The sequence below is a fragment of the Thalia democratica genome, chromosome 6, assembly GCF_965202585.1.
Source record: "Thalia democratica chromosome 6, ktThaDemo2.hap1.1, whole genome shotgun sequence".
NCBI classification, from domain to species: Eukaryota; Metazoa; Chordata; class Thaliacea; order Salpida; family Salpidae; genus Thalia; species Thalia democratica.
Genome location: NC_139170.1, coordinates 43,877,505 through 43,899,157, shown reverse-complemented (window position 1 = coordinate 43,899,157; position 21,653 = coordinate 43,877,505). Strand labels below are relative to the sequence as shown.

At 26.6% G+C, this 21,653-nt stretch overlaps 1 protein-coding gene across 1 annotated transcript in view; it reads left to right on the top strand.

Annotated features, from left to right (window-relative positions):
• Positions 1-2,248: 2,248 nt before the first annotated feature.
• The window catches only part of LOC145838503 (dedicator of cytokinesis protein 1-like), a 52,774-nt gene continuing 33,369 nt past the window's right edge, over positions 2,249-21,653 (top strand). The window contains exons 1-21 of the mRNA XM_082946112.1: positions 2,249-2,362; positions 2,808-2,891; positions 3,102-3,145; positions 3,209-3,264; positions 3,513-3,603; positions 3,895-3,959; positions 4,496-4,673; positions 5,323-5,417; positions 6,174-6,269; positions 6,575-6,656; positions 7,065-7,128; positions 7,543-7,687; positions 8,932-9,008; positions 9,438-9,506; positions 10,096-10,259; positions 10,888-10,974; positions 11,388-11,492; positions 14,266-14,442; positions 19,897-20,131; positions 20,730-20,827; positions 21,364-21,453. Of these exons, the coding sequence (XP_082802238.1) occupies positions 2,323-2,362; positions 2,808-2,891; positions 3,102-3,145; positions 3,209-3,264; positions 3,513-3,603; positions 3,895-3,959; positions 4,496-4,673; positions 5,323-5,417; positions 6,174-6,269; positions 6,575-6,656; positions 7,065-7,128; positions 7,543-7,687; positions 8,932-9,008; positions 9,438-9,506; positions 10,096-10,259; positions 10,888-10,974; positions 11,388-11,492; positions 14,266-14,442; positions 19,897-20,131; positions 20,730-20,827; positions 21,364-21,453 (2,142 nt within the window). The 5' untranslated portion in view covers positions 2,249-2,322. The remainder of the gene's footprint in view (positions 2,363-2,807; positions 2,892-3,101; positions 3,146-3,208; positions 3,265-3,512; positions 3,604-3,894; positions 3,960-4,495; positions 4,674-5,322; positions 5,418-6,173; positions 6,270-6,574; positions 6,657-7,064; positions 7,129-7,542; positions 7,688-8,931; positions 9,009-9,437; positions 9,507-10,095; positions 10,260-10,887; positions 10,975-11,387; positions 11,493-14,265; positions 14,443-19,896; positions 20,132-20,729; positions 20,828-21,363; positions 21,454-21,653) is intronic.

Genomic DNA, 21,653 nt, shown 5'->3' with positions numbered 1-21,653 from the left:
AAATAATTGAATTATAATTATATATATTATTATAATTTAATAAAAATAAGAGAGAAAAAAAATGAACACACTTTTTGATCATCAAGCAACATAGAAATCAAACACTTTCAGTGTTACAAGCTATTAAAAAAATCTTAGAGTTGTATTACTTGAAACAAATAACAATACAAGGTGTTACTTAATATAATGATAATAATATTCAATAAAAAGTATTTTTAAAATAAGACTCAATGGTTTTTTAATGTGAAACAGTTGTTTTATTGACCTTTAAAAGTAGGCCATTTTGTCAACAAAATATAAACAAAAATGTTTAAAATGTTATAAGCTAAAAGTTTGTAAGCATTATTATGTTAATAAGTTTTAAAAAACCACATTAAAGTTGCACAAATGTTTAAAAATCTATTTAAAATATAGTTTAAAAATGTTGATAGTTACCAAAGAGTAATCACATTCTCTTTTATATAAATATAATTTTTGCTACCACATTTTTTTAGTAGCAGAAAAGAATACAGACAGTCATGTTTTGGTTTTAATTTTTTTTGTACTATGCTAAAGCTTTCCAGTCTTTATTTCTATTCTTTTATCCAAGTATGTTTTAAAAAAATGTTTTAAGTTTTTGTTTTTTTTGTTATTAAAGAAACATAAGCCTTTGTTTCTACTTTTAAACGTTATACCCAATGACCCAACATAAGCTTAAATGTTCTAGGCTGTTACCATTATTGCTCTATAAAAGGCATATGTTTGTAAATGATTGTCATCAACCTTTTTTTTCTGTAATTGCAAAAGTATAACTATTAATAAGAATTTAATATGTACAACTTTCATTTTCTATATAAAAATAAAACAAAAAGTTAAAACTAAGTGCTTTTAGACATATTTAAATTTTGATACATTTTACAACTAATAATGTTTTACATTTTTGTTTGTAAAAAGATGAACAATTTGAATTTTTCTATTAAGAATATCTTATGTATTTTCTATATTGTTTTCTGATTTATATTGTACAAAGTTACTCTTTCGTTATTAAATAAAATACAAATAAATAAATATTTTAAGTTCATAGAAGCATCCATATTTTTTTCAAAAGTTTATTTTATTTTTTGTAGAACTTTATCTTAGCTATCAGAAATTTTTAGCAATTCAAAGAAGATTTCAAGAAAATCAGTGAGCCCCACAGGTTCTTTATGGAAGGCACAGCCAAAAGCTCAAAATTGCCTATTTCCTCCTCCACTATCAAACCAGTCTTCTTTAAATTTTTACAATAAGTCAAATACCAATGTTAAATCTATTCAACTCACAGTTTTTTTAATTAAGAAAGAAATTAATAAAAAAAACTTACTTTTTTTATCTAAAATTATAAATCAATAATTTTAAATTCAAACATTTAGAGTATTTTTAACTATATAAGGAGTGTTTCTAATATATTTGAGGTCTCTAGCTCATATAAGGAAGACAAAGGTAATTTTTGGTGAATATTTAATTTTCCAAAAAATAAAACTGACTATTTAAAAATGTTCAGCCCATACTTTTGTACCAGAAACTTTTTACAAAAACTTTAATAGTTCAAAACTTAAAAGTTTGTAAGTTCCACCAAAACTGGCCTGTAGTTTATACTTAAAGCTTTCACATAAGAACCAATTTTAATTCTTAAAAATATTTTGAACTCCTCCCTTTATTGCTGCCTTAATAGCAGTTTATGTTACTGTTAATTATGGTGTACATACAATTTAACTTTTTAGTTAATCAAAGGTTATTTAAATTCCACCAGGACTACCACAAACTTGGGCTAGTTTGATTTTTTTTTGATAAACTCTGGTCCGTTTGATTTTGTTAGCAAAACTGTTTGTTTTCAGAAATTTTAGACTAGACTATATAACTTATAGATTTTTTCTTGTTACTTATGTTTTTCCTTCTTAATATCAGGTCCTTTTGTTATTATTATTATATATTTTTTGTATTTAAGTTTAACTAGCAAAATGCTTTTTAAGTTGTTAGCTCATACTTTTTTTATATTCAGTTTTTTCAAAATTTCAAACTAGCTTTTGGTCACTCAGAATGATTTTTTTTATGTTAAAGTTAACCTTGTTGTTTAAATTTAAGAAGTTAAAAAAAACATTTGAACTACAGATATTTCAATTAAGTTCAGATAAGCTAAAAAAAAGTCCAATAAGCAGTCCAAATGTTGAGCATCTTTTTAGTCATTTACTGATCTTTTTGATACTAATTTTGTAAAAATAAATAATTTTTCAGCCTTATAAATAACATGTGTTATTAAAACCATCAAGTTTAACTTACAGAAGGAAATTTGAATAAGAAACAAGTATGGTTTGGACTGCCTTTTCAAAACCTAAGTTTGGTGTAGGTAAGTTAAGATAGATTTCAAAAAAGAATTATACAGTATACTTACGTATACAATTTATTTCTTTATGATTAGAGTTGTTTTAAAACTTCTAAAGTTCTAAATCCTTGTTTTATATTTATTGAATTAATTTATAATGTTTAGTTATATTTTTTACTCAAAAAATATTTTCTATTATTATTAAGAAATTATAAATTTTTCTTAAATTTTAGTTTATTTTTTTTCTATTTTACTTTGTCATCATTAATTTTTTTAAATGTTATTGGTAGTTGCAATTAAACTATATCACTATTTTTTCTTCAAAAGAGCAGTATTTTGCAATGTTATTTTAAGAAAACACTTTTTGATATTGAACGATAACTTTTAATAACAATGTATAAAAAGTTGTTGTAACATAATAAAAATAGAGTGAGCTAGATATATGCAATTTTCAAAAACATTTCAACAGCTGTATACAACTACTCATCTGAAAATGAACACCACCTTGAACTTAGCATTGGTGACACAGTTCATATTGTTGAAGAGTATGCAGGTTTTGATGAGTATATGTTTTATTCCAGAATAACTAATAAAATAGTAACTGAAAGTATACTTCATGACTTAAAAAAAAATATTTTTACTTACTTTCGATCATGTTAAAACTTTTAAATTGTTTTCCTACAGTTTGTACACACAAAGTCTATAAGTTTTTGATCTATGATGTGTTCTGATAATAAATAAATAAAGTTTTCTTAATTCTCAGGTGACTGGTTCAGGGGGTGTATTCTACCTGAGAAAATAAAAAAGGTAAAATTAAATTTCTGTTATGTAACTTATAATAATTATAAAACACTTATCATTATTTTCCAGGGAGTATTTCCAGCAAGCTTTGTTCACTTGAAAGATGCGAGGTTTGATGCAGACAGGTTTGAAATGTTTTGAATTTTTTTGTGTTTAAAAATAACTGAGTGAATTTTTTTCATGCAAGTAAATCAAAAGTTTTAAAAAGTCAAGCTATAGGTTATATAGTATTATGGTAACTCTTATTATTGTAGTTTATAGCATTTTACAAATTTTTTAGAAATAAGTTTTAGTTAAAATTTCTAGTTGTTATTTAATTCTTTTAAATTTCAAGCTGTTATAATTTAAAAACTACTACATGTTTAACTTGCAGTGGTCAAATGACTGTAGGAGAACCCTCTATAGTTCAAGAAGTAACTCATGTGTTGAGAGAATGGGGAGCAATGTGGAAACAGAGATATAAAGTTAGTAAATTTCATGTTTTTAGATGAAACATGTGAAATAAATGAAATAATAATCAACCTTCTGATTATCAATTAAATTTTAATTTGTAAAAGTGGTATTTTCAACAACACTGACTTTACCTATAATAAGTTTGAGATAAATAAAAGTTGACTCTTTATATATAAAACATACTGGTAACATTTAAATTTTTTTTTTGTAGATCATAAACAAATGTTTTGATTTTGTTTTATTTGAGTTCAAAGCATTTTACATTAAATTGCTATGATAAAAACAATATGCTTATTTTTTAGACTCAGAATGGATTAAAAACTTTGAAAAGAATTAAAGAAATGATGTCTGAAGTAATGGAAATTAGGTAAGTTTTATATGTGTATTAAGTTTCTGCGTGTTGTTTTTAGTGTTGTTGTTCTATCAAGTTTATTATATTTAATTAAGTATACTGAAACACTACAAACTTATAACTATACAATAAGAAAACAATACACACTATTCAATAAACCAGATATATATTGATTAGTTTCAATTGTTGCTTTTTTTTGTTTTATTACTGTTTTGATTGTTTTTATCACTTTTTAACTTTGTTGCTGTATAAGTTTTTTTTTAAATGTTATCTCATGTTAGCTTTGTAATCTGCTGATGAGAATTGCCCAAAATATATTTAGTTTATTGGATAGTGTGTCCTGTTTTCTTATTGTACATCCAATTAAGTAAACAGTTCTAAAATGGTTTTTATATAAAAAGAGGTAGTTAAAATTGATTTAAATCATTTATGTCTAAGTTGTGGCCTGTGGACCGCATTGCGGCACATCTATTGTTTTGGTACTAAACATTTATTCAATATTTTTTCTATTAATTCACAACAAAACATCATAGTTTATTTCATCACGACAGGCGCAGGTTGGTGTCAGGGACGCTGCCGGCGGACGAGATAAGCAAGACTTCGCAGCAGGTGGCGGGCCTGGTCGACTACGGCAACAACCTGCTGGGGCTGGACCTTCAAATCAGGGACCCGGTCACTTGCAAGGCCGCAAACACAATCAACTTGTCTGCCGTGTCAGCCTTCGAAATGGTTTGTTTCTCGCTATGTTTTTATACAAAAGACATGTGAAAATTTACATTATTTAAAACAATTAAAACCATTATAAATTTATTACATACTTGAACACTAAAGGTGCTTAGTTAAGTTATTTTAATATTTTATTTAATAAATTAGTTGAATTAGTTTTAAACTGTTATATAAATAGTGTTATAAAACTTCAAAAACAACCTATACTTCGCATATTATAGAACTTCTGAGTGAGTCAAGTAATTAAAGCAATTAAAATAAACTTGTATAATTTTACTTAGACTGTTATTAGCAATATATAGGTTTAAAAAAGCCAAAAAGTCTGTGAAAACATTTTTGATTCTAGCTATGCATATTTTACTTTAAATGCTATTGTAGGTGGTTTGTACTGTAAGAATAAATTATTATACGTTTAAATAGTATTTATTGAATTGTAAGTATCAAGAAGTGTTTTATCTAAGATTGCTTTTATAGACAATTTTTTTTTGAGTTTTCTTTGAGAATTTTTTTACAATCCATTTTGTTGTACTAGATTATTTGAACTAACTTTTCATTCTACATTCACCTTTGTTTTCTCTCTAATACTGTTGCAAGTATCAAGAAGAAGTAGCATGAAATATATATGTTTATAAAAGTGTTTGTCATCCAACAGTACCAGGAGGCCTCAGCAAAGGTGCAGAAGCGAATAGCTCAGGTGCGAAGCGGGGAAACTGAAGTTGAAACCAGCAAGGGGCCGCAAAGTTTTAGGTAACTCGTTTTAAACTATTTCTGAAAATATATTAGTATTTCGAGATACAACGCAACTGACACAAAATTGAATCAAATCAACTTGCAAAGTTACCAGAACTTTATGAGTTTTTTTTTTGTATAGACTAGAGTTTTTTAGGTCGTTTAACTTTTTACAATTTTCCAGTTAGATGTATTTTGAACATAGTTTAAAAAAACTGTTTTAAATTCCAAAAATTAAAATTTATTTCTGCAACATTATGTTGTAAAGTTTCAAATATTAAAGTTTCTTATTTCAACTCTTTACTTTTAAAACTTTATGTTGTACGAAACCTGTTTATTAGCTACTAACGTTGCTTTTTAAGTAGTTTGGGCTTGTTTTACTTATGATTTGTAAAATAGAACAATACAATAGGTAACTTATTAAAAGTAAAATCAAATTATTTTTTAGGTTAAAGTTTTCAAACTTTTGATTTTACTTTTATACGCCTTATATGTTATACTTGCAGTTATCAAAACAATTTTAAATTTATAACTACTAATTTTGCGATATATTTTGAAAAGCATATGTTCTTACAAATTTTGAAAACTTAAAAATATTAGTAATGCAACACTTAATTACGTTTGTCAGACATAAAATTTTTATTATGTTTAAAAATAGTTTATAGTAGTTTGTGATGTTTATACTCAAAGGTGTGTTTTTACATACTGTAAATAAGAAACTTTGAATTGATTTATTTGCGTTTTAGAAAAAAAAAAACAACTTGTATATTGCAGTTTGTACATGACTCTGATGAACTTTGTTTGTCGCATTGGTGAAGATGCCGACGTTTTCTTTTCACTGTACGATGCTAGAAATAGAAAATATATCAGGTATGTGTTGTTATTAGTGCAAAGTTTTGCTAGCTTTGTTATTGAAGTAGCTTTTTACAAAAAAAAAAACGTTTAAAATATACATATGCGAAATTAAGGTTTTTAATTTGATGAATGTTTCCACACATTTTCTTTTGTGATTAAAACGTTTTCATAAAAAGTGTACCTTGAGTTAAAAAGATGATAATAGAAATAAATATAATCACCCAAAAAAATTTTTGAAGCAAAATCTAAGGAAATGAAAAAAAAACCAACATTTTTTTACACCTCGTTGTATTTATGTTGTTTTTATGAAAAATTCACAGTGAAAGTTACTTTGTGCAATGGGGACCTCAAGGCATGCCGAGAAAATTGGAAATGCTGGGAAACATGAAAATGATATTTACCGTTAGTTTGTATAAACAAATATTAATAGATATTTTCAACAAGTAGCACTTTAAAAATGAAAGCCATACATAAATATTTAAACTGAATGTACAAAGTTTGTTTGATAATTGACATTTTGTGGTTTTTATTAAACGTATTCTGTAAAGTTATATAGAAAAATAGATTCTTTTGTTATATCAACTATCTAAAATTTTTATCTATTTACTTGTAATATATGAAAATTTGCAACAATAAGTTTAATTTACATATTTAAAATTAAAATTTTAAAACTCTACAGGTTTTCCATAGAATATTATTAAAGTGTACATTTTTTTGTAAAAAATAAACAAAACTATGTGTACAAAATGCTGTGTGTAAATTTTTATTGTGTATACAATATTTAGTAAACTTAGTTTTGTACGTTTCCAGGATCTAGGAAATTCTGAATTAAACATGGACAAAATATACTTGGTCTGCAAAATAATTCGAATAGGTCAGTTGTTTTTTGTTCCACTAAATGGCGCTAGTTTTATAAAGTACTAACAATAATTTATTTTGATTTTATATTTATCATTAACTTTGAGGTTTCTTTGTTTGAGGTAAACCATAGCAGTATACATAAAATTCAAAGTTAGAACTATGTATTGTCTGTTATACAATTTTTTATACATTTTTTTTATTGAAGCGTGTTTGAGTGTCAAACTAAAAAAAATCTTTTAACAAATGTATTAAATGATGTCTTCTATACTTTCACTTTTATAATATCTTAATTATTTATAATATTTCTATTATTCTAATATTTATTGTATATAAGCACAAAACCAAGTTTAATTTTCAACAACTTTCAACTTGTTAAAAACCAAAACTTTTTACCGCAATTCATACAATTTTTCAATATGTTTTACAGGCCGAATGGACATAAAAGAGTCAGAGAGCAAGAAGCAAACGTCAGGGCTTAGGAGGGCGTTTGGTGTGGCGGTCATGGACATCACCAACATCATGAAGGGTAAACAGCATGACGAGGACAAACAAATATTCATCCCATTCGTGCAGTTAGTTTGTTTAGTTTGATTGTGTTAAAAAAAAGTGTGCTAAAAATTTATTACTTCAGAGTATTATATCTTAAGTTAAGTTTAACCAATTGATACAAGCCTTATTGTTCTCAAATATATTTAAATTTTTTTAGAAGCTTGTTACAAATTTAAATTGACTTTTTGCTCTTATATGTAACATGTCTTTCCCTAAACACAAAAATTATCAAAATATTTCCTTAAATTATTTCGGTATGCTTGAAATTTCCAATCGGTAAATTACAATTTTTTAAAAAATTAAAAAAAAACTCATTAAAGCGTTTATAAGTTTTGCATTTACATTATTTTTTAAAAGTTTAGTATCATTAAATTTTTATAAGTTTGAATTACTACTAAAAGTAATTTTAAAATCCTGATTAAAATTATCATAACTAGCTTGAAAGCTACTCTTAAGCTTAATTTTAACTGATACCTGGAATTAAATGTTTGGGGTTTGTTTACCTGCAGTTATCAGAAACTTATCGTAAAAACAAAGTTCTTCAATCCAAATATTATTTTGCAAGCGTTTATTCCTTAAACAGTTGTAAGCTCATTTCCAAAGCATAAAAATTTAAACAAGTGGTTTTTTAAGTGCTACTCGAAATTGGCTTCCTAACCGCTGTTGACAGTATTTTGAAAACAATAAAGTTAGCTGTTAATTCAGAATAATTTTACAGTAAAATTTCTTTCTTAATAAACAAAATATTTCTAAAATGCATAAGTTGCTTACAAAAAAAACATTTCTTTTATTGTAACTTGTGTAAAAGTACGTTTTGTTAAAAGTTGGTTGTAAAGTAAAACTAATCGAACTATTTGTATAATTAAGTTTATGAATTTAGTCTTCAGTCATTAGTTTTATTTCTTAAACCTTTTAAAAATCTTCTTTTATTTACATTAATACTTTTGAATATACTAAGATACATTTATGGACTACATGTTACCTTTTCAATATTATAAACTAACAGTTAAAAAAAAGTTATTACAGGTAATGTACGGTTCAGCACGAAAATCATTCAGATTAAACTTCTTCAAAAAAAAATCTTAAATTGATTAATAGTTTTTTATCAATTATTGACAAATAATGACCATTAAGAAAACAAATGAAATGACAACAATAAGTTAATTAAATTGTTAAGGGTTGCTTTTAATTAAAGATAAACATATGAATAACACAATAATAAAAACTTTTTTGTATAAATATATTCAACATTATGTGTTTTCTACAGAATCGCAAACGACAATGAAAATATGCAGCAGTGCATTCAGAGAGCCATCAGCACGCAGGCCAATCACAAGGGACAAGGTATACGGCATTGTCCAATCACATTCGTTTGTTAATTAACAAATATAATTTATTCACTCGTTGATTATTCATACCAGCATGCTTCAGCCATTTAGTGCTTTTCTTTGTTCAATTTATCATACATGCTTATGCTTTTTAGTAACGTTTTGTTAAATTTTTAAGTTGATGTTATCATATTGTTTCTCCGGAGACTAGGTTTTAAAAAATGTTTTACATGATAGTTTTCAAGCAAACTTTTTTTAAAATTTTCTTTTAATATATTAGAGCAGTGTTTCCCAAACACACTCTCACAAACGACCCTTTGGTAGAAGTTTAAACAATAATCGCCCTTAAATGTATCTCGCTTTTGGAAACCCTGTATTAGAATAGAATGTGTTTTTATTTTATAACAGTTTTATTTTACACTCACTTATTTTTGCATGTGAACAGCAAATAAACGCATGTCTTTTATTCAATCGATCATCCAACATTCTTCAAACAAATCCGACAATTTTCAAGGTGCGTGTACCTTACATTTATTTCATTATAAAAAAGTTTTATTCAAGTGTTAAGTTTTTGTTTTTTATAGCTTCAATTAATCATCATTTAATATAGAAATCAATAGAAACTTTAAGTTGTTTTAGGTTTATTTATAATTAATTAAAGTTTAAATAAAAGTCATGTAAAGTATTGTTAGTGCTTAGCTTTTTCAGTTATTTTTTTCAATAGGTTGCTTTCTGCCAATGATGCTTACTTATCTTAAATAAAAATATTGTATGGAAAAAGCCATGTCTTTAATTTTTTTAAATCAGCAACTAATATTTTTTTAAAAGTTATAGCAATATAAGTTTTTACATACTATAACTTTCTTTAATAATGAATATAGCTTCACATTAAATTTAAATTAAATTTATTACTCTTGTAATTATTTTATCATCGTTGAAATGGATTTTAAGTGAAAAACAGTTAGTCAGTTTAACCTACAAAAGAAATATTAGTAAACAGGATTTATTCTCTCGAGTTACAACTAAAATTAATACAACAGTAGAAGATTAACTTTTTTGTTATTGATTTTAATTAATTTAAATTCAAAAACCCCCTCATTCAGGAGTGTACGTGCTGATGAGGCCACTGGAGGGCGACCACAAGCAGATACTGAGCAACTACCAGCATCTCGTTGACGGGAAAACCCCCATTGCGAGGAAGATGGGCTTCCCCGAGGTGATCATGCCCGGCGATTTCAGGAACGACCTCTACGTCACCATATGCCAGGTTGGAGTTGGATAAAATAAAAAAATTATAAAAGTTTTTTTCTATGTTTTCTGGTATCATAATAATATTGATCAAATTGAAAGATATAAAACATTTTTGAAATATATTTTATCTCGTGTTCTGCAGATTATGCAAGTTAAAAGTTATTAAGTTTCGTGAAAGTTTTAGAAACAAACCTTTAACAATATTTTAATTAGTAAGCTAGAATTTTTTAGAGAACTTTTTGCTTTAAAAAGGTAAAATGATACGTTAAATATTAAATTTTTATGTAAACTTTAACTACTATTCTTTTTTTGTAAATCTTACTTAAAGTTTTTGTAAGTTGAAGTATATCTAAATTTTTTACTTGTATGTCATTTATTCATACAAGACAGCGTTTAATTTTAGTGTTGCATTTTACAAACGCTTTTGACGAGTTGAAAGTTATTTACTGCTTTCATACAGCCTAATTAAAAAGTAAACAGTTTTATTTGCTGTTTGTAATTACTTTAGCTCATGAAATGTGTTTGTAATTTTTGTTTTAGTGACCATCACAGTGTAGGGGTTTTGTGAGCTTTGACTATAACAGCATGTTCTTATCGCAGTGTTAAATTTGAAATGTAATATATTTTCAAGTAAACTTTCACAGGGAGAATTTGAAAAGATGCACAAAACCTCCCACAAGAACGTTGAAGTGACAATGAGCGTTTGCAGCAACGACGGCGTTGTCATACCTGTGAGTTTATTAAACATTATCAATTGATGATCAATATAAATGCGCATTTGTTTTTTTGTATACGTATGATATTGAAAAATAGTTATTTTTATCATTTTTTTATATTGGTTTGTTCAAAATTGCTTGTCGTCTTTCTAAAGTTTTAGCCTACCTAAGTACCTTAATTTTATTTGGGCTTAAAATTTTTTGAAAATATAGTAATTTTTATTCAGTATAAATATAAACAACTTTTTTTTGCGTATAAATATTAAAAAAAAATTTGGAAGAACATTTCTGAGTCTTTAACTTTTATACAATATATAAAAGCTTTGATTCAAAAATAAAAAAAAACACTAAATATTGATAATAGATTTATCTCAAACTGAGTTAATTTGAGTGATGTTTTATTAACACACTATTTATTAAATACGCAGATGGTAATTCAGTTGGGAGTATCGGAGGAATGCCTCACCGAAAACGAATACAGATCTCACATTTACTACCAGTGCAAAACTCCTAAATGGATGGAAACTGTGAAAGTTTGTTTACAAAATGATTTTTACCGATGTAAAATACCTAAATTAAGTTTTGTACATTTTAGGCTTTTGATAAAACTTTAACAGTTTTACTAATTTTATGTCAAAAACTTAGAAGCATTTATATAAAAATTTATGTATTTTATTAATCAAATCAATAGAAGTTTATTCTATACAAAGTTTTTCTCTATTGGGATTTTCGATTATAATATTTCTTAAAAATTAGGAAAGGGAAAGTTTAGAGATAAACATTGTGTTATAACAAAGTTTCGATTGACTCAATTTGTGTTTTTCTCCCTGAGATCAATTTGAGGGCTTTAATTATTTTTGGAAATTTACAAATACACTGTATGTTTATATTGAATTTCAGTTAAATAAAATACGTATAAATTTGGATTAGTTTGTTGATAAACATTTATTGAGTACATAATAATTTATATTTTTTTATTAATAACATGTAGTATAACAATAATCGTACCTAATAAATGTTTTGTTTTTGAAACAAGTTCTGTTATAAAATTTCATGTTACTTTTAGAAAATAAGTCGAAAAGTTAATTAGCAAGTCATTTAATGTATATTAAAATCTTTTGTTTTGAGTAGATTATGGTTAGACAATGTAGATAACAAAATGTTTAAAATTATTGTAATAAATTTAATACAATTAAGTTCAGGTAATTGTGTGTTAAAATGTGTAAATATATTCGAAAGCATAGTAAGTAAAATAAAGTTATTTTATTAATTAGAAATTCATAGCCTAAATATGTAAACTTGACTTTTTCTTCAACTTTATTAAAAAACGTTTATTGTTTTAATTTTTGATAAAAAGAATAAATTTTTACAACTTTCTATTTTTACTTATTAAATTAGTAAGGAAAATAGTTTGGTTTATTTATATATTAAGTTTTATTAAATAAATTATTTATATTTGTAGCATAAAATGTATGACTCTGTCACACAAGTAGCTTATTATGATGTCATAATTTCCGCTATTTGTTTACCTTTTTGCAAATTCTTTATTTAATCTCGTTGAAAAGTGTTCTAATTCTTATAATCTGTTTCTAAGATTCTTAGCTAGAATATTTTTTTTATAAATATTTTTATCTGCAAAGTTTATTAATATTCGGTCTAGTATCTTAAAAACTAAATAACTAGTTTCAATGTTTAATATCACGTATTACATTTTGTAATTTTTACTATTTTTCTCCCATGTACTTTTACTTTATACTAAATTCTTTATACTTTCTGTGTTTGTATCTAATATTTAATAACAACTTGAAAAATTTTACACAAAGAATTATTATTACTACTGTTGTAAAATTACTATTACTACTTTTGTTATAATACAATTTTAAGTTGATGATTCACTTTTTTGTTTAGTTTGTATAGTTTTGCATTTCAAAATCTTACAATTTACATCTTTAAGTAAATATAAAAGCAAAAGTTAATTTTTTTTACATTAATACATAATAACTTACTACTTTAAACAAAAAGCTGTTTAACAAAGTTATAAACTTAAATTGTTTTCAAGTCATTAGTTATATGTTTCAACTTTTTACTTGATTATAAGTTTTAAAATCATCAAGTTATTGTACCAAGTTTAAAGTTGAAAAGTATTTCTGTTGTACTTCACTTATTACATCTACTATTGTGGGGTGGGCAAAGTATGCTATTGATAATAATTGGCCCGCAACGTATTTTTAGGTCAAAAACGGCTATCAAATATAAAGCTTTTTTATTACAAATATGTTGAAAGGTGTTCTTAATACGAATTTAGTACAGAGCCGTGCTTTCTAAATGATTACTTCGTTAATGTTGTGCTATTACGTGGTGTTTGTTTAATTTTTATAATAACAGTTTTTAAAGTTACACTGTTAGCTAAGATTTTTAGTTTAGTCTGGCTCGCGGAATAAAAATTTTCCCACTCTTATTTATCACTAAATATAAGCAATCTAAACGACAATTCCATAATTTAGTTTACTGTTTTTTACACCTTTTTGCAAAGTTTTTATCTGTCAATTTTTAACAATGTTGTAGGTATTGGTTTTGTATATGCGTTTAAGTTTTAATAATGTTTTTTAAATTTAATTAATTCTTTTTCGTTTAAATGTACGCTTTAGTATATGTTAAGCTACTTACATTAAATGCAGATTACAATTTTAAGTTTAGTTTAGACTTTAATAATTAAAACTTATATAATTGACTTTTTGACTACGAAACCGTTTTTTATAATGTCCATTTTTATTAGCTCGTCATCATAATTCAAAATTAGTTTTTTTTTTGTAACCACTCAACTTCCTACGATACGTTCGATAATATATGACTGACAACAAGATATATTTCAATTACAAATAAATATTAAAACAATTTTGAACTGTTGAATTTTAGTTATAGCAAATGTATGTTAGTTAGATAAAAACATCAAAAAAAACTATACAATCTAGGCCAGCCGTTAGTTAGTTGCCCAACTTTATCATGTTTTTCGATGGCTGGCTTAACGCTTTTAAAGTTAAAGCTGAAACTAAACTTTTTAGAGTTACACTAAAAAAAGGTGTTTTTGACAAGAATGTAATGAAGTGAACATCAAATCAGCAATGTTGTAATATCACAGTCTTGTTTGTTTGTAAACATTTAATTTTTAACATACAAAAAAAATTGTAGTTTTGCACAATTTGCAATTTAAATAAAAATAATAATTGTTGGCCTTATCCGTCCCTCTGACAGCAGTTTTTCCAACTATTAACGTATGATGTGAAATAAATATAAACAACAATTCAGGTGAAGATCCCCATAGAGGACTTCTACAACGCGCACCTGAGGTTCACCTTCCGTCACAGGTCGACGTTCGACAGCAAGGACAAGCAGGAACGGATATTCGGGTTCGCCTACTTGAAGCTGATGCGGCAGCAGGGAACCACGTTGAACGACGGCGTGCACAACTTGTTCGTTTACAAGGTTCGTTTCATTGTTTGTCTGTTTTGTTAGAATTCATTTGCAAAACAAATTTTTAAAGGTAACTTTTGTTTATGTTGGTGATTTCAAAACTGCGTTATTCTTTGGAAATTTTGTTTGTTTGGAGTTTCAATACTGTTTTAAAATCTGCAGTCTCAGGTCTGCAACAAATGTTATTGACAGTGTTTTAGTCATCATGGTATTTAAGTTTTTTAAAGTTAAGTATTTGAAGTTTACCTGGAAAACCAAAAAACTGTTTCTTTTTCAATCAAGAGTTGATAGACATGTGTGTGACAAACTTAATTATAAACATAGTAAAATTGCTAATTAGTCAAGTGTTAGACTAATGTTTACAAATAGGTTAATGTCATTCATAACTTAATGTAGTATATTACTAATTACAACCTTTTTATTGTTTTATTTCTTATGTTTGCATTTTTTTAAAAGTTAAGATTAAAAAACTACTCTTAACCTATAAACTGTTTTTACTGTTAACAAATAGAGATCAAAAATAAACGGTATACTATCAAAATCCACCCGCGTTCAAAATCCACCCGATCAAAATCCACCCGCGTTAAAAATCCACCCGATCAAAATCCACCCGAGTCAAAATCCACCCGATCAAAATCCACCCGAGTCAAAATCCACCCGATCAAAATCCACCCGAGTCAAAATCTACCCGATCAAAATCAACCCGAGTCAAAATCCACCCGATCAAAATCAACCCGGTTCAAAATCCATCCGATCAAAATCCACCCGATCAAAATCCACCCGAGTTAAAATCCACCCGATTAAAATCCACCCGGTTCAAAATCCACCCGATCAAAATCAACCCGACTCTAAATCCACCCGTTTCAAAATCCACCCGATCAAAATCCACCCGATCAAAATCCACCCGGTTAAAAATCCACCCGATCAAAATCCACCCGGTTTAAAATCCACCAGATCAAAATCCACCCGGTTTAAAATCCACCCGATCAAAATCCATCCGAGTCAAAATCCACCCGATCAAAATTCATCCGAGTTAAAATCAACCCGAGTCAAAATCCTACCGACACAAAATCAACCAAAGCTAAAATCCAACCGAATCGAAACAAGCACCTTGTTTATTTATTTCTTTTTAAATCAAGTATCATTTAAACAAATCTCACCGCTCTAAAGTACCAATCTTAAACAAGTTTTATTTAAAAAACACTTATAAAATCTTGTATTTTTGTCCCTTATAAATTGACCTAAGAATATAAAAACTGTACTACAGATTGAACTTATTTTGTGAAGTTTTTTGAGTTGTTATTTGGTATTTTTGCTTATTATAAGGAATTTTAGACAAAAATATTTTTGTTTTTTCGATTACTGAATATAATTTTGAATAGCTACAGCCGGCAAGCAGCTTTTAAAGGAACTGTTGTTTTTGATATAAGTATAACTATAAGAGCTAATAAAAGTTAAACAACGTCAGGATAAATAAATTAAAGTTTTACTATACAAATATGACTATGTTAAAACTTTTAGAAAACTAAACGATGTGCCAGAAAAAATAATCTAGTATCATCTCAATCACAATTACACGACAATGAATTATAATTTACTGTTTCTAGGTATAAAATTTAATAATTTAGAACTTTTAAGTAATTTTTAAACAACTACGTCACACGATATAATTTTTATAAAAACTGAGTATTACAAGTGAAAGCTACCATTTATACTACAAATTAATCCATTTAATTTAGGATCAGCAAACTGCGGCCCTCGAAGTGTAAATATGTGGCCCTCGAGCATGTAAATTTGGTCCGCTAAACAAAACAAAATTTAAATTGAAATTTTCAAAAAAAGAAAAAGAAATTATAATAGTTTGTTTTTAAGTTCCTGAATATCATTTAAAAACCATTTATTATGCTTAAGCCTTAGATGTGAAAAAAGACAGATAGTAAATCTAGAAGTTTTTCTTTATAGTTTAGACTTTACTTTTCCTTTTAAACAACAAAAGCTTACGTACTTGGATAAATTACTTATATAATATTGCAAAGTTTTTTTAATTGGCAATTTTACATGTTTTTAACTTTCAAAAACACGGTGACTGGGTTGAAGTAACTGTTGTACTTTTTTGTTTCAAAAAGTTGCAACCCGAAAAACTTTAGATAGATTATTAAGGTATTTAAAGGTTTTAAAAGAAAAACTTACACTGTTTAAAAAAGTTATTAAATGTCTTTTTATACCATTTTTAGAAACTATAGTACAAAAATAAAGTTTTGTAAAATTTTTAGAACATAAAAATACACACTGTTTTGTGTCATGTCGTATTTATCTATTACTGAAATCTTCAAGATCTTAACGTTTTACATATATTTTAACGTTTTTCAAGATCTTTACGTTTTATGTTTAGTTTAATTTGTCTACTAAACAATTTGTTATAACAATAGTTGTCTTTACCGTTTAAATTCGTTATAACCAATATAAAATTTTGTTTAATTTTAATATTGTTTCATTTTTAATAAAAATACTTAAAATTTCTTAAGTTTTAACAAATGGACTTTTTTTATATGAAGATTATATTTAAAAAAAATAGTGGTAAATAATAACATTTCCATTTCTATGAATTAAAAAATATCAATTAACAATATAATATTGAACAGTAAATAATAATTTATCTTACTTAATTACAATTTCAATGCAACTTTATATTCATAAAAAAACATAAAACGTTTGCAACTAATTAATTAAAAACATGCAGTTATAGCTTTTAACTTAAATTGTCGGAAATTAATTCAAGAACATTTATCGCATGTAAATTAAAAGTTTTAGATTAGAAAATTTTAAATTTAAAATTTAAACGTTAACCAAAAGAGATTAAATTTTATAAAACCACTCAATTAATCATTTTCAAAACTGGCCTTAACCTATTAAAAAAAATTAATAATACGATTGTTTAAGTTAATACAGTCTGGTACAAAAATTCATAAAAATAACTTATACTTGAATTTAAACTCTCTTGTCTGAAATACATACTTTTTTTAATGAACATATGTAAAAATAGAACATTTTAATAATAAATTAAAAATGTTATAAGTTTTTTTTCGTAATATTTGTTATAAATATAGTTTCATTTCTAAAAAACTCAATTTATTTGTTTACTACTACAATTCTAAAGTATATAATTTCCCTAGCTCAAGTCTAACTACTAACTTTTTTAGTTGCAATTTACAAGCTATTTGAGCAAACTCAATGAATTGTAGAGTCGATATTTGTTTTATGTAAAGGACTTTAGAATTCAAAGAAAAATGTTTAGCTTTTTAATTTGTACTATTAGTTAAAAACTAGCAAATTAAGTTGTTATCTAATTAAAAACAACTTATAACTTTAGTTATCTTAGACGAAACAATTTTTAGTTTTTTCAAAAATAGATGGTTTATAAAAAAAACATTTAATAAAATAAAATTCAAATAACTTAAACACTTTTAAAAAAAGATAATAGCAGCTCAAATTATTGTATAAATTAAAAAAAATAACTAAAAAATATTTGTAACAAAAATTAGATAGAAAACAATAAAATTGTTTTAAAACTGTTATTGATTTCTTACATATTCCTCATTTATATTTTTAGTAAATTAGTTTTCGTATTTTTATATTAAAATTTATGTTCTGTTTTTAAAAATTACTAATAAAAGAAACGTAAATAAATTGTTTACTAAACGACAAATAAAAGCGCTCAAAATATTTGGTCCTAAGTCCTTTTGCACGAACATACCTTAAAGTTATCGAGTCGCACACCAAAAATATCTTTTAACGTCTTTTCCACGTCTAAAAACAATAATGTTTAAAATATAATTAATAGGTGATAGTTTTTCCAAATTTAACAAAGGATTTTTATTTTATTATCACGTAGCAATTTTATATAATTCTTTATCTATATTTTATTTTTTATAAATACTGTTAGTTAAAATTTTTTATATAATAAAATACTGTATGTAATACTATTTTGAAATTTAAGTAAAGCACAAAACACAAAACTTTTTACATCAAAAAAAAAAACTCAAAAATTTTAGATTAATATTTTAATATTCTTTTTGTAACATTTTATTAACATTTTCATAAATTTACATTATTTTGTATTTGATTTTTGTAATTTTCTTTAGTTTAATAAATGTTATTAAATATTCTTCTAATTTATAAACTTCTATAGTTTTGATATTTTAATTTACTACGAGTTATCCTTAGTAAATATTTTTATTTAATTATGATTGAATTTGAGAAATTAAATTAGAAGGAAGTTTAAATGGATCAAAACTGAGCGTAATTCTTTTTTTAAAAGTAACAACAACACTACTGAACTGGGTTGATTTTGATTGGGTGGATTTTGAACCGGGTTGATTTTGATTGGGTTGATTTTGATCTGGGTTGACTTTGATCTGGGTTGATTTTGATCGGGTGGATTTTGATCGGGTGGATTTTGATCGGGTGGATTTTGATCGGGTGGATTTTGACTTGGATGGATTTCGATCGGGTGGATATTGAACCGGGTTGATTTTGATCGGGTTGATTTTAATCGGGTGGATTTTGAACCGGGTTGATTTTGATCAGGTGGATTTTGACTCGGGTGGATTTTGATCGGGTGGATTTTGATCGGGTTGATTTTGATCTGGGTTGATTTTGATCTGGGTTGATTTTGATCGGGTGGATTTTGATCGGGTGGATTTTGACTTGGATGGATTTCGATCGGGTGGATATTGAACCGGGTTGATTTTGATCGGGTTGATTTTAATCGGGTGGATTTTGAACCGGGTTGATTTTGATCAGGTGGATTTTGACTCGGGTGGATTTTGACTTGGGTGGATTTTGACTCGGGTGGATTTTGACTCGGGTGGATTTTGATCGGGTGGATTTTGACCCGGGTGGATTTTGATCGGGTGGATTTTGAACCGGGTAGATTTTGATCGGGTAGATTTTGACCCGGGTGGATTTTGATCGGGTGGATTTTGACTCGGGTGGATTTTGATCGGGTGGATTTTGATCGGGTGGATTTTGATCGGGTGGATTTTGATCGCGGGTGGATTTTGATTGCGGGTGGATTTTGAACGTGTCCCAAAATAAACACTATAATTTTTAATCAAAAGCTAACCATAAACACTATTAACATTTATTTATAAGAATTAAGTTAATTAAAATTAAATTTCGTAGTAGCTTTGAATTACAAAAAAAAAGTTAAGTTGACGCTATCAATCTTCATTTACAATTTAAACAACTGAAATTTCAAAAAAAAAATTACAGTAGTAAAATGTAAGCTGAAAACTCAAACTGCAAATATAAACTTATGGATATCAAAAGTGAAAATATGTAAGTATAAAATTTTTCAACGTGTTTTCGTCAGACTCAGCAAAAACCAGCAAAATTAACATTCTATGAAGTCAAGTTGTTGAAGTTAATAGTTTTTTTCTCAACAAAAAAAAAATCAACCGCCAGATGGAGTCAAAGAGGCTGGACGCCAACGAGTCTCGAAGATACCTGCGAATACCCTCCTCCGCCCAGGATCTCCATGGCAACAGCACTTCCACGGGTTCCCACCACAACAAGAGGACCTCCTCCTTCTCGCCACGCGACCTCACCAACAAGAGAAAGGACCAGGAGGGGTTTTCCCAACTGAAGGACACTTTTCAGATCAGCACCCTGGTCTGCTCCACCAAGCTGACGCAGAACGGTTTGTTTTGTAGAGACTTTATGAGATAAAATAAATTTTTAAGTTTTTACATAAGTTGTTAGAAATGCTCCGGCCAGAACCACAGCTTACTTTTGCTTGAAATAAAATTGTGGTGTATATATTTTATCCACTTAACTAAAAAAAGTGTTTCAGTTTATTGTTAAGTACTGATGGAATGTTCCTAGTCAATTTTAACAGTAATTGGTGGATTATTACTATACAGTTGTTTAAAATTAACTTTGTATTAAATAAAACACAAAATATTTATTTTTTGTAAATTTAAAACACATTTATTTGATCTTTGTTTATCAGTTTTTTCTATTATTTATCGCCCTTGATTCAAACTAGATTTTAGAGCATGTATGTTTTTGAACCTATAATTAAGTAGATTGATTAGATTTTTTATCGGTTAAATTATTTGATTTGAATTGTTGTTAGTAGAAAAAGCAAAACACTTTATTTTCAAAAAAAAAACCGATCCCCATTCGTCTGTAGGTTGTTGTTATCTCTTTATTTTAACCATTGCACAAGCACGCAAGCATTTTTTACTCGTACTACTCTTACAACTAACATGCATCTCATTTAACATTAACCTCAGTGGACTTGTTGGGACTGCTCAAGTGGAAAGACCAGAAGCAGAATTTGGAGAAGAACTTGAAAGGACTCATGAACGTGGAAGGCGAGGAAATTGTTAAAGTTAGTTGATGACATTTTTCTATGCTTGTAGCATGCTATGAGCTGTTGTTTTATTTTTTAATTTAGCTTAAATAGTGAAACTTGACGAATAGGTTGCAGATCAATAATACAATAAGTTCCTTTTCGAAATTACTTGTAAGGACAAAAACTAGTTTATTTTTTAGTGGGTGGATATGCATTGTATTTTTTCTAATTAAATCTAACTTTCTTGATGTATTTATAACTTAAAAAGAAGTTATATTTATATTTTGTAAAATTTTTGTTTAAATTGTCGTTATACGATGTGCATACTTGGCATTTACTGCTCACATTTATATTTTACTTTTAAAAAGTTTGATGTAATCAAAATATTTAATAAAAATTTTTATGATATTACAACGATGAAAAAATAAATTATTAACAATTTAGAAAATTTATCTTATAATTTTTCTAGACACTTTATTGAATTTTTTATTAGTTTTTCGATTTAAACTACGCAACAGACTTAATTTTAAGTTCTAGTAATTTTTGTTTATACTCGACTTATTTTTCATCAGTTCTTACAAGACACGTTAGACGCACTTTTCAATATTATGATGGAAAACCCTGAAGATTGTCAATACGATTTCCTCGTATACAATGCTCTTGTTAGTTTCTTTGATTGAATAAATGAAAGTTTCATCAGTATTTTAAATTTTTACTACTTTGAGTCTGCTTTATTATTTTGGACTAATATTTCGTTATGATAAGTAATACATATCAGTTTGTGTACGCTGATTTATTTCTACGTAGATTTGAAGTTAGTAACAAAACTATTTTGTTTAAATTGTACTGCGTTTTAAGTTTT